At 41.1% G+C, this 14,199-nt stretch overlaps 1 protein-coding gene and 1 non-coding gene across 5 annotated transcripts in view; both read left to right on the top strand.

Moving 5' to 3' along the window:
* AHCYL2 (adenosylhomocysteinase like 2) overlaps positions 1 to 14,199 on the top strand; it is a 178,825-nt gene that overhangs the window by 112,620 nt on the left and 52,006 nt on the right. Inside the window, exon 1 of one of the 4 annotated variants that reach the window (XM_043871891.1) lies at positions 7,135 to 7,596. The exons of 2 other annotated variants lie outside the window; for them this stretch is intronic. In XM_043871891.1, coding sequence (XP_043727826.1) covers positions 7,540 to 7,596 — 57 coding nt within the window. In that variant the 5' untranslated portion in view covers positions 7,135 to 7,539. Of the gene's footprint in view, positions 1 to 7,134; positions 7,597 to 14,199 lie in introns of those variants that run through there. One more of the 4 variants, XM_043871894.1, reaches the window with a different exon arrangement.
* TRNAG-UCC lies at positions 12,840 to 12,912 on the top strand. Its single transcript has one exon. It is a non-coding gene; the product is annotated as a tRNA-Gly (tRNA).

Here is a 14,199-nt window from a genome sequence, read left to right on the forward strand (position 1 = left end):
TAGAGGTTGAGGATTTAAGTCCACACTCCACTCCCAGATTCTGGAGGACTTAACAGGGAGTGGGAAAGACAGCATGCACCATTTAGTGTAGGTAGTCTCTGAATTGCTTAATTGTAACAGTGACTGGATTAGTCAGCGGTGAGAAGATACATTTTGGAGTACTTAGGCATAATTTTGTTATGATGTTGTTTATGGCTTTGTCCGTTCTTACACCTGCATCCCTTTTCCTTCCTGTTACCCTTCAGATGACTGTCATATGTTTTATTCATCTGGGGCTTTACTCTAAGCTAGCCATTCTTTGAGTAAGTTCATTTAAAAAAAAAAAAATCAGCACATATTCATTGGTATTTGCTATGTGCTTGAAATACAGAAATGAGACACATAATCTCTTCCCTCAAATTATAGTTCTAGTGTGGAATTAGATAAAGGTTTAGTTACAGTATCAGCACTGATATGTGCTGTAATCGAGATCAGTTTGGGTGATTACTCAATAACTCATAGAATTGATTCTTTTTTTTATTTTATTTTTTTATGGTCATGTCACACAGTTTGTGGAATCTTAATTCCCCAACCAGGGATTGAACCCAGGCCCCCGACAGTGAGAGTAGAGAGTCCTAACCACTGACCACCAGGGAATTCCTTAGAATTGATTCTTAACCTAGACCTGGAGCTGGTAATACGTGCTGAAGGAAGTTAGAGTGTGTGTGTTCAGAGTAGGGATCAGTGGAATTCAGAGAGCTGAGGGCTGAGGCTCAGGGATTTGCAGCGGCTGAGTCATGAAGGGTCTTGTGTGTCATGCTAAGGAGTTTGGATTGTATTTGGAAGATAGTGGGGAGCTATTGAGGCATTATGAATGAGGAAGTTATGTGATCAGACTTTAAAATAATTGTGCTGATGATAATCATGGATGACACTGTTACAGGAATGGAGTTACCTAGGCCCTGTTGTGTAGTCCCAGCAGTGTTGGCATCATCTGAGAACTGTTAAAAATGTAGAAGCTTGGGACCTATTCCAAACAGACTAAATCAGAATTGGCATTTTTAACGAGATCTCCGGACAATTTGTAGGCACGTTCAAGTTTAAGAAGCACTGATTTAGATGGATAGGATGATGGTCAGGCTTTAGACAGCTGATGTGAAGGCAACAGGACAGATTGCAAGAGAGAATGTGGAGAACATGTTCTTCTTTCTATGTGGAATTGCACTCACCCTCCCCACCAAATGCACGCCAGGTACCCCTCCTCATCCATTACCTTTCAGCTTAAACAGAGCTTCTCTGATGTGACACTCCCAGTAGGCATAATTGGTACCCTTGCCATATTCTCCCATAACAATTTTACTTTATCCCTTGTCACACTTTATTTTTGGTAATTATTTAATTGCCTGTCTCTCTCCTGTACCATGAAGGCAGGGACTGTCTTTCTATGCTGCCTGGTGCATGACAGGCACCCAGTAAATACTTGTGGTTCCATTTTATACACAGTGGTTTACTGTGTATAAGAAGAAAATATGTATTTGAGTGTGTTGGGGGAATGTACGTGTTATATTTATTAATAATAATAGTAAATGTTAAATAGCACTGATGAGTTCCACCTAGGCACTGTTCTAGGTGTTTTATATATGTTAATTTATTTGATATTATCAGCAATCCTATAAGGAGAGATTCTTAATGTCCCCATTTTAAAGATGAGAAAACAGAGGCACAAGGAATATAAGTAATATGCCTAAGGTTACACAGTTGGTAACTGATAAATCAAGATTCAAATTCACCTGGTACTACTGTGCTGTGCCTGGTTTTGGACAAAATAGTTCCCTGGCACTATGCTGAGTGCTGTGTATTATATGTACTGCATGCATCTGTGCTAAATCGCTTCAGTCATGTTCTTTGCGACCCTGTGGACCATGGCCCACGAGGCTCCTCTGTCCATGGGATTCTCCAGGCACAAATACTGGAGTGGGAAGCTGCCACATCCTCCTCCAGGGGAATCTTCCCGACCCAGGGATTGAACCCATGTCTCTTATAGCTCCAGCATTGGCAGGTGGCTTCTTTACCACTGACGTCACCTGGGGAGCCCCTTACATGTATTATTTAATCTATATAACATAAATGTGCAGATGATGCCACTTATGGCAGAAAGTGAAGAAGAACTAAAGAGTCTTTGATGAAAGTGAAAGAGTAGAGTGAAAAATTTGGCTTAAAACTCAACATTCAGAAAACTAAGATCATGGCATCTGGTCCCATCACTTCATGGCAAATAGATGGGGAAACAGTGGAAACAGTGGCTGACTTTATTTTGGGGGGCTCCAAAATCACTGCAGGTAGTGACTACAGCCATGAAATTAAAAGACGCTTGCTCCTTGGAAGAAAAGTTATGACCAACCTAGACAGTATGTTAAAAAGCAGAGACATTACTTTGCCAACAAAGGTCCATCTAGTCAAAGCTATGGTTTTTCCAGTGGTCATGTGTGGATATGAGAGTTGGACTATAAAGCTGAGCGCCGAAGAATTGATGCTTTTGAACTGTGGTGTTGGAGAAGACTCTTTGAGAGTCCCTTGGACTGCAAGGAGATCCAACCAGTCCATCCTAAAGGAAATCAGTCCTGAATATTCATTGGAAGGACTGATGCTGAAGCTGAAAGTGCAATACTTTGGCCACCTGATGAGAAGAACTAACTCAATGGAAAAGACCCTGATGCTGGGAAAGATTGAAGGGAGGAGGAGAAGGGGACGACAGAGGATGAGATGGTTGGATGGCATCACGGACTCAATGGACATGAGTTTGAGTAAACTCTGGGAGTTGGTGGTGAACAAGGAGGCCTAGCATGCTTCAGTCCATGGGGGTCGCAAAGAGTCGGACATGACTGAATGACTGAACTGAACTGAACATCAGTGTGAGGAGAGTTTTATTACCTGTTTATAGATGAGGAAGCAAAGCCTCAAAAAGTTATACAGGTTACCAAAGATAGATACACTGCTTGTAAGTAGTGGAGCTAGTGTTTAAACCCAAGGGTTGATAGAGGGTGAGACGGTTGGATAGCATCACTGACTCAATGGACATGGGTTTGAGTAAACTCTGGGAGATAGTGAAGGACTGGGAAGCCTGGCGTACTGCAGTCTATGGAGTCGTAAAAGTCAGATATGACTTAGCGACTGAACAACAACAACAATCCAACTCTTAAAGCCTGTGGTCTTTAAGACCACGTCTGGAATATTATAAATATTATAAATAAATGTTTATAATAATATATAAATATATTTATATTTAATATTTATTTATATTATAACATTATATATAAATAAATACTATAAATAAATATTTTAAATAAATAACATTTAAGTTGGGGGTGTGAGGACTTAACAACTCCAGTTGCTCAGGTTTCATGGGCATTTCAAGTTTGAAGGGGCAAAGGAGATTTAAAGTCTAGCAATTTCAGCCAACCTCATAACTGACCAGATGGAACTTTGGACTCTGATGGTTAGGAACCTTAGCATCTACAATAAACTATAACTTAGGTGACTAAGGAGTAGTTATTGCTTTTTCTTATGACCTTGAGAAACCAGATGGATTAGAAATACTGAATGTCAGAACTGGAGGAACCAGCTGTCACCTTCCACAGTGCCCTCTTACCCACCTCCCTCTTATTTTGTAATAAGGAAGCTGAAGAAGAGAGTGCTTTAGGTGACTTGCCAAAACCTAATAAAACTATTAGTGATAAGCCAGGAATAGAGGACAGGGTCAGATTCCTGTATTCTTTGCCCTGTGCCTTATGATTCTCTGGGCTTCAGATTTATTGTCCCCTGTCTAAAACTCTTCTGCCATCGTAGTTACTTCTTCACCATATTGTAGTTACTTCTGGTTCTTTAGGACTTTGGGCCCTGGACATATTAACTTTTTGTCCTTTCCTCTCCAGCCTCAAGCATATACTCTCTCCCGCAAGTTGTCTGATTCATTTCATGATGATACTAGTGTCAAGGTAGGAACACCACTGGCACATAGAACTTCAGGTTGATCTTCTTCTTAGAGTGAAAATGAGATTCCTTTGAGCTGTTCAGACAGTCAGTTTCTGCAAAACTTGAAGGCCATAGGAGCAGTTTGTGTATCCTTTTGAAGTTGCAAACTCCTAAATGTTAAGGCTGGTTATTATAGATAATCACGTGCAGGAGTCTCACTCCTGCTCTAGCTATAGGTATATCTTTTAAGGAACCTTGTAGTAAAATTAAATTAGAATGAAAACAACTTTATAACTATTCATAGTACTTAAACCTATACCCTGTGCCTTATACAGTCCCACTCAGTTAATAAACTTTCAGTTCTCAATTGTAATAGGTACTGTTTTATTTTTGTTTCAGAGTCATTACAGAAAGAAAGTAATAAGTATAAGGTATAAGAAGGTTGCAGTTTTCAAATGAAGTCTATTTTAGTTAAAAAGTTACACTAAAAGAATGGTCTTCCTTTTAATCCACTTTATCAAATCTGACCCTCTGATCACAGATGGCCTTATCAGAACTGAAACCCTGCCCTCAGACCATGTCTTCGTTTCACTGACTTTCTTTATCTTGCTGTTGTTCATCGCTTTGCTCCACAGCCCCTCCGTGACCTCAGCTTCCTGTACGTCCACCCTTGCTATTTTCTCTTCTTACTGCATCTGCTCTCCACCTGCCTTGTGATGGCTAATCCTTTGGCACCTCTGCATTCACCTGGCCCGGTGGTCCCCTTCTGTTTCCAATTGCCTTTTTGTCTAGTCTGGACCTCCAGGTCAGTCATTTGAATTCTGCCCTTTCTGGCGTCTCTTCCCTAGAAGTTTCCTTCCTCTCCTTCATTCTGTATCTAAAGGAACATTCTCCTAACCAGGAAAGACCCTAAAGGGCAATGAACCTATAATCCTAATCACAATATTATGACTGTCAGCTTCAGAGAAATTATCTCTGCAGTGAGACTTAACACTGTAAAGAGTCCCTGGTTCTTAAAGGGGACCAAATGAAATCTGTGGTACTCTCATTGGATAATATACTTTAGGAATTAATTAAGACGGTAAAATAGAAGGGACTTACCAAGTGACACAGTGGTAAAGAATCCACCTGCCAGTGCTAGAGACATAAGAGATGCAGATTTGATCCCTGGGTTGGGAAGATACCCTGGAGGAGGGCCTGGCAACCCACTCCAGTATTCTTGCCTGGAGAATCCCATGGACAGGGGAACCTGGTGGGTTACAGTCCATAGGGTCCCAGAGTCGGACATGACTGAGTACACACACAAAAAAGGTTAGGTTACCTTTTTTCTAGTTTTGTCTTATTTCCAAATTTCTGAAGTGTGTAGGGAGGAGGGAACTGGTATGGGGACATAAGGAGGAAGCAGCTTCTGAGGTCCTAAAGACTACTGTGTTGGCATCCTATTTCAGAAACCAGACCTGTGAATAAAAAACAGCATTGAATAGGGGCTTAGAGGCGGCACTAATCTTTTTTAAAAATTGAAATATAGGGCATTCCCTGGTGGTTCAACGGCTAGAGCTCCTGCTCTCACTGCCAAGGGCCCTAGTCAGGGAACTAAGATCTCACAAGTCACGTGGTGTGGCAAAAAAAAAAGAAGTGTAGTTGATTTACAATATTATATTAGTTTCAGGTGTACAACATAGTGATTCAATATTTTTATAGATTATACTCCACTGAAAGTTATTTTACAGTATTGGCTATATTCCTGTATGTGCGGTGTATGTATGCTCAGTCCTGTCCAATTTGTGAGACCCCGTGGACTGTAGCCTGCCAGACTCCTCTGTCCATGGGATTTCCCAGGCAAGAATACTGGAGTGGGTTGCAATTTTCTTCTCCAGGGGATCTTCCTGATCCAGGGATCAAACCCACATCTCCTGCAGCTCCTGTATTGGCGGGTAGATTCTTTAGCACTAGCACCACCTGGGAAGTTCCTGTGGCAGTTCAATTCAGTTCAGTCGGTCAGTCGTGTCCAACTCTTTGTGACCCCCTAACTGCAGCACGCTAGGCCTCCCTGTTCGTCACCAACTCCTGGAGTTCACTGAAACTTATGTCTATTGAGTTGGTGATGCCATCCAACCATCTCATCCTCTGACATCCCCTTCTCCTCCTGCCCTCAATCTTTCCCAGCATCAGGGTCTTTTCAAATGAGTCAGCTCTTCGCATCACATGACCAAAGGATTGGAGTTTCATCTTCAACATCAGTCCTTCTAATGAACACCCAGGACTGATCTCCTTTAGGATGGACTGGTTGGATCTCCTTGCAGTCCAAGGGACTCTCAAGAGTCTTCTCCAACACCACAGTTCGAAAGCATCAATTCTTCAGTGCTCAGCTTTCTTTACAGTCCACTTCTCACATCCATACACGACTACTGGAAAAACCATAGCCTTGACTAGACAGGCCTTTGTTGACGAAGTAATGTCTCTGTTTTTTAATATGCTGTCTAGGTTGGTCATAACTTTCCTTCCAAGGAGTAAGTGTCTTTTAATTTCATGGCTGCAATCACCATCTGCAGTGATTTTGGAGCCGAAAAAAATAAAGTCAGCCACTGTTTTCCACTGTTTCCCCATCTATTTGCCACGAAGTGATGGGACTGGTTACCAGTGAGGAAAGAGAAAGAGGGGTAGGGGATTTGGAGGCATAAACTCCTGTGCATAAAATAAAGAGAGAGCACTAGTCTGACTTGGAAGTGCTGGTTTCCCCTAAACCTACCTACTCTGTGGTAGCTCCTAACTAGCCTCAGGGAAGCAGCTAGTTTATAGTGGGCATCTTTCTCTCTATAGCTGAAGGCCCTTAGACTTCCATGTGCATAGCCCAGCAAGCCAGCAGAGGGAGCTGTGGTCCTAGAACTTTCTTTAGTGCTTCTAAGTTTTGATTTTGCCAGAGATCCTCTCCAGCTCCCTTTGAATCTCCTCTGCAGTAAGAATTTAACTTGAGATATGCCTGGGTTTGGTGCCAGACCCCTGGTGTGAGCAGATGGGGAGCTTCTGCATAACTGTTTAAACTTGAAAGCCATAAGGAACTCGATTTCAAGGAAACGCCTGTTTACCGTGCAGATCCAAATCAAGCAACTCTCCAGAAATGGGTGTGCCTTCTTGACCTCGATCCTTATTGATCTTGGTATCAGCACCTCCAGTGACGCATCCTGAGGGGCGGGAGAAAGTTAACAAGTGCCTTATACACAGGGAAAAAGAGGAAGCCTGACTGCTGCTGCAGAAAGTCCCCACTGGGGAAAAGGGGATACTGTTTGGGTAGCATTAAATAGTGAGTGCTCCATGGAAAGTTCAGTGCCTGGGTGTAGAACCTTGTATCGGCTCTGATTTTGAATCAGAAGCAGGTTTGCAGCTGGCCAGTCAAGGGGCTTGTCAGGCAGTTGACTAATGATCTTGATTTTAATAGGAAGCCTTTTAAAGGGGATGCAGCTTCTGCTAGATACTGTGAACTCCTGAATCACTAGATTTGGCTCTGCTTTTTGGACACTCAGAAAACTCGGGCATTTCCAAGCCAGCTTTCCCTTTTGCTTCAGGACATAGATTACCCAAGCCTGCACTATGGAGAAGGGGGACGGTAATGAGGGCGCCTCAGCTTTTCACATGCCTGAGTGGATGGTGAGTTCTTTGGTCACTTTGCTTTTTCCTCTGTTTCTTGATAATGACAAGAATAGGGATCATTGTGAGAAGTCCCTCCCAAGAGCCGTGATTGGGAAAACAGTTATTACTGTAATTTCTGATTAATTCCTGGGGTCACTCCTGCTGCTTTCTTTCCTTTTTCTTTTTTTTTTTTTTAATTATTTTTAAATTATGAGTGAGCTGGAAGGGCCTATTGCCTGGTTGTCTAGACTGGACTGGAGCTTCCCACTGCTCCTGGTGTACTGCATGGATTGTGTTACACTGTGATTGCTTTGCATTCTGTTTACAAGCAGATGCTTAGTTTATTTCTCATGGGGGTAAAGAAAAAGAATAGAGAAGGGGGGAAAAACAAAAACAACTTGTGGAAATGGTGTGCTCTCTTTCTCTTTCAAGTCTGAAAAGATTTAAGTAATTTATCCCCTATCTGCCTAGTTTTCTCCTGCCAGTCAAAACATTTCCCCAAGTATTCTTCTATGTGTCTTTCTAAAAGGCAGGAATTATAAAACTGTCTTTTTAAATTAATTTATTTTTTGGCTGTGCTGTATGGCACGTGGGATCTTAGTTCCCCAGCCAGGGATTGAACCCATGCCCCCTGCAGTGGATGCACGGAGTCCAACAACTGGACTGCTGGGAAGTCCCAAATAGCTCTTTTGGTACTATTTCTTAAAATACTTTATGTGCTTGATGAGTGTTTTTAATGAGTTATTTGTTGATAAGAACCAGCACATAAAACCTAGTATTTTCGATCCAACTTTAGTTTTTGATATAAAAATAGCAACCACCCTTATGTTCCTAACTGCTTTCTTCCAGGTTTAGCCTGATTTCTTACAGTCTATATACCAGTTTGTGGTTTATATGTGTGTGTGTGTGTCTGTGTCTGTGTGTGCATGTGTATAAAATATGTATGCGTGCATGCTAAGTTGCTTCAGTCACATCCAACTCTTTGCAACCTCGTGGATTGTAGCCCACCAGGCTCCACTGTCCGTGGGATTCTCCAGGCAAGAATACTGGAGTGGATTACCATGCCCTCCTCCAGGGAATCTTCCTGACCCAGGAATCAAACCCACGTCTCTTGCATCTCCTGCATTGGCAGGTGGATTCTTTACCACTAGCAACACCTGGGAAGCCCCATAAAATATTTATAATGTATATATATTTCCCTATTGGAAACTGCTTAGACTATATACAACACATTCCAAGTTCTTTTCACTGTTTATGGAATTATGGACTTAGAGAAGTGATCACCAATAATGAGTCTGAGTATATAGTAGACCTAACAGAGGCCCAACTGATGAGCCCAGATTTCTGTTCGTGTACCAACTATTATTATTTCTGTTAGGGTTATTTCTGTTGTTATTCTTAGTGTTGTTCCAGAACCTTGTACTCAGTTTTAAAACATTTGATCTGAAGAAATCCTACCCATCCACAAGCTTATTTCAAATAGTATAGTGTTTTAGAATAATGGGAAAAAATTCAAATAATAATTCTAGTTGGATTTATTTATAAATATTTATTTTTATTTATTTGGCTACTCTGGGTCTTTAGTTGTGCCATGTGGGATCTAGTTCCCTGTGCAGGGATTGAACCCAGGCCCTCTGCATTGGGAGCACAGAGTCCTAGCCACTGGACTGCCAGGGAAGTCCCTCTAGTTGGATTTTTAATTTTTGAAATTCCAGCCATTCACTGATACCAAGAAGGGGAAATAGAAATTCTGGTTTTCTTAAGTGAGAGCACACATGAAGATATTAACCTTTGTTACGTCTATAAGAGAATGTTACAGAAGAATGTCACAGAACACTAGTATGTCAACTCAGTCAACACAAGTTTTATAGTAACTCTTATTCTCATAAATAATACACCTCGCTGTCTTACCTGCCAAGCACATCTTCTCAAGAGGAGCTCGTACTGGACTTTTACCTACTCACCTTCTCATTATTTACCTGAACAGGATAACTGTCCTAAAGGAGTTAGTGTGACTACTGCTCAAGAGATATGACCTAAGACTTCTCAGCTTTTAGAAAATATTCTTTAATAAAGCACAGCTCTGCTTTGTTTTCAACATGGCACCTCTTTTATTTAGCAATTTCCTGGCCTCTCTCTCTCAAAACTCAGGAAAATATCTTCGATCAGTAGATTTTTCTTTTAGCAATGATGAGACAAAGTAGGGAGGGGCTTGGCCTCAAATAACTCAGTTTTATTCTCTGAATTATTCCCTTGCCAGAGATTAACCTCTTGAGGCTTGCTTTCAGATATCATATAAGCTGTTCATTTCAGACCTGGTCTCGAAGTGCTGCTTTAGGTTGCCCCCAGTATCCACTTAGCCACCAAAATGAGCCACTGAGCATTCTCTAGCATACTACCTATAGATTTCCAGACCTTACCTATGACATGTTAGAGTACCTTTTAATCCCCAAGAGGAAACCCTGGTGCCAGTTCTCACATTGGGTCAAAATTTCGATCAAAGAAAGCTTTTAACAAATGACTCATGTTCCAGTTTACATATTAACGTAATGAACTTTCCGCTGAGAAAAGCTGTCCTTGCCCCCGAAGGAAATACGACAAGGCTTTCAAACTTTCTTTCAGGGGGAAAATTTAGCAGAAAAGGTGGATTATAATGCCTCCCTTCTTGTAAATGATCTGTAGCAAAAAGGGACTGGCATATCCTTCAGAAGATAGGATTCAAGACCACAGACAGTAGCTGACAGTACTCACATCTCTGACTCCTAGCAGGGAAATAAGCCAGGACGAAATCTGAAGAACAGTCTTGAAACTTGACAAGGAGACCTTCGAGTTACTATTCCATCAGTCACTGGAAAACTTCTGCTAGAGCCTCTGCTCCCCAGCTATTTTCATATAGCTTGTTCAGGCAGTTTTACTGCTAAAAGATTAGGAAACTCATCCTTTTAAAGATTGTCCTTATTAATATATTTTCACTTCCCCTGAGAAAATTTTAGTCCCTAGTGGTAGGTGAAAATACCTCCTCTCTTATGAGCATGGAGATCAGCAATAACCTTTTTTTAAGTTTCTACATCTTAATATTTCCTCCTCCCACTTAAGCTCTTTGTAGTACCTAGTACTTTTCCGTAGGAAATCTGATTCACTTTCTTGATTGAGTACCCAGCCAGCTGGTTACCTGATTTTCTTTTGGCTAGAAGTAATCCCTTTTAGAGTTGAGGAATTTGTTCCAGCAGCTCATTTGGCTTGGAAGGGAGCAATGTCTCTAAGAATGCTTGAACCATATCTACTTGGAAGTGGGACGAAAACCTTTAAGGTATCTGCTAAATGGTAGTAGAGGTAGTTGCACTATAACGCTGGATCAGAATTGACACTTAAAGCAGAGACCCACTTGAGAAACTGATGAAAACTATGGACCCACTCCCCAGGAAAATAGACACACAAACTTTTCACATTCTGTTTTAGAGCATCTGGACATCCATGGACTCTAGGTGAAGAACTTTGGACCTAAAAAAATAGAAATGTTAATATATTATATTTGTGTACCAGTATGTCACCTCCAAAATCTTTTCACATACATTATTTTATTTTCTCAGCACACACTTGAGACAGACAAAGTAGGTATTATTGTTCTTATTTTACAAATCAGGGTTATGGATGTTCAGTACTGGAAATGTTAAGAAATGGAGATACAGAGAGAGAACCACTGATCACCATTCTTTGTAGTACTACTTTATGTATTTGAAAAGGAATTAATTTGTTTCTCTTGATGTGCTCCTCTGTAGGGTAAATAGATCTTCTATCCTCCCCATGAGTCCTGATTTTTTTGTTAATGCATTAATCATCTATTCTTAGCCTTAAATTGTGGAAAGCAGAATTAGATCCAGTTCTCTTTATATCCTATGTTGTGTATAAAGAAAGGATCACCTCATTCCTTTCTCTGATCTTTGAAATAACTTTTTTTGCCTATGAATATGCTCCATGGTTACAGCCATGGGTAGGATAACATGGTTGGTTAAGGAGAGAGTTAAGAATTACAGTGACTTTAATCATGCTTGGAGTGTTCCAGCCATGGTTCTTAAAGTGTGGTCCCCAGGCCAGTAGCATCAGCATCACCTGGAAACTTGTTAGGAATGCAAAATCTTGGGCTCCACCCAGATTCACTGAATCAGAAGCTCTGGAGCAGGGCCTAGCAATGTGTTTTAATAAACCCACTAGGTGATTTTGATGTATCTAAAATTTGAGGATTACTTTGGTAGATAAACTTGTTAAGTGGTAAGGCTTTTCCTGTCAGTAATCTAAAATGTCTTCCAGTTGTCTTTGGTGTAGATCTGCAGTTCCCTTTGCTCAGGCCCAGAAACTTAAGGCCTTAGACCAGGAGTTCCTTTTCATCTGAGTGAGGAACCAGCTGAGTATACTAGGGTGCATATCCTTGGTTAAGAGGAGCAGATTAGAGACTCATCAAGCAAGCAGAAATATACTGGTGTGTCTCATTTCCTGAAATTGTGAATAAGAGATCAAGATTGTCATGGATGACAGTGAATAGCTGTATTTGAGTTCAGTTAATTTCCATTCAATTTTTGGTAGTGACATTGGACAAATTTGCTAATTAAAAGGCTGCTAGATTTCAGATTCTTATAAGATTTAGCCATTTCAGAACTGTGGTTTGATCAGAGCCTCAAGATAATCTAGAATGATATCCTTTCTGAAACCTAATCCAATAAGAAAGTAAATTTAAGGAGTAATTTTAAATTAAATAAGTTTAAGATAAATTAGGGCTTCCATGGTGGCTCAGCTGATAAAGAATCTGCCTGCAATGTGAGAGTCGTGGGTTCGATCCCAGGGTTGGAAAGATCCCCTGGAGGAGGGCATGGCAACCCACTCCATTATTGTTGCCTGGAGGGTCCCCATGGACAGAGGAGCCTGGCGGACTACAGTCCATGGATTTGCAGAGTCGGACACGACTGACGACTAAGCAAAGCACAGCAAGATAAGTTAAGAGGAATGAGGTGGGGCTGAGCACACCCTGAATTAGGACCAGGGAAGTTTTTGATCTTCAATGTCATAAGGTTTGGTGTCGTAGAAAGAGCTTCGGCTCTGACATAAACACAGGCTCGCTTTCTAGTCCCACTTGCTTGCTGTGAGACTTCAGGTAAATCATTTGTTCTCTCAGTGCCTTTGTGTTTTCCTAATTTGTCAATGGGGATAATGATGCCAATTTTTTAAGACTATCATACTGATTAATAGAAATAACAGATCCAGGGACTTCCCTGGTGGTTCAGTGGCTAAGACTCTGTGCTTCCAATGCAGGGGGCCCGGGTTCAAACCCTGGTCAGGGAACAAGATCCCATGTGCTGTAACTAAGACCTCATGCAGTCAAATAAATAAATAAATAAATAAATATTTAAAAAAAAAAAAAAGAAATAACAGATCCACAGGCCTGTGCATAGTAGGCCCTTAATTAATATTAATTCCCCTCCCCTTATTCTGTTCTTCCAGGGACCTTTTCTCTCAAACTAAAGATTATCCTAAAAAAAAGAATCTATCATTTTATGTTCTTTCTTGTGCTCAGCGAGCACTCATATTTTTTAAATCACATCTGGAATTTTGTGAAAGAGAAAACGTTAGTAGCTCAGTCACATCCAACTCTCTGGGACCCCATGGACTGTAGCCCACCAGGCTACTCTGTCCATGGAACTCTCCAGGCAAGAATGCTGGAGTGGTGTAGTTAGGAAGTTTAAAATGGTATAACTACAAAGAATGTGAACAGTTCCAAATAATTTCCAAAGCTATCATCTTAACAGCATCTATATGGAAGACCTCTGGAGAAGGAAATGGCAATCCACTCCAGTATTTTTACCTGGAGAATTCCATGGACAGAGGAGCCTGGCGGACTGCAGTCCATGGGGTTGTAAAGAGTCAGTCGTGACTGAGCAACTAACACTTTGACTTTCATCTGGAAGACATTGGGGGAATACAGAAATGATTCACAACTGAGGCCTGGTTCAGAGGACTTGTCTTCTAATGGGGAGATCAATATGTATTAGATCACCATCTGTTATGAAAACCAGAGGAAATGAGCAGAAAATGAATTAAACTAGACGTGGAAGGCTCTTTGACTTCTGCTGGGATCTAAGTAACCCAATCAGATTCCCTCACTCCTGGTCTGTGCAGTGATGATTTTCTGTGGCATTGTCGATATGACACTTCCAATGGTCACATTCCAATGATGAACCTCTCCTCCATTTGCTGACACATCTGGTGGCACGCAGATATCAACATCACTAACCCCCTTTCTTAATCTTCTCTTCTAATTCAAAAATAAATTACCGGTTCTCTCTAGGGTCAATCTCCCATATCTTGGAGATGAGCTATGATATTAAATTACTGAAAATAACAAGCAGATAAACAAATAAACTGAAATGGTCTCTGGAGAAATGCATGGTACATTATTGTTTATTAGATAGATAGTCAATGGTTTGTTCTCCTACCCTTCTCATCTGGTCCATCTGCCTTCCCAGGACTATACCTCTCCAGCTCCTCTCCACCGGTCACTCATATGCATTAGCCCATAGCATCTTTTCATGACTAATTGGGAGTCGCTTTTGTGCACGATTATGCTTTATA

This window comes from Cervus elaphus, chromosome 18 (assembly GCF_910594005.1).
Source record: "Cervus elaphus chromosome 18, mCerEla1.1, whole genome shotgun sequence".
In the NCBI taxonomy this organism is placed as follows: Eukaryota; Metazoa; Chordata; class Mammalia; order Artiodactyla; family Cervidae; genus Cervus; species Cervus elaphus.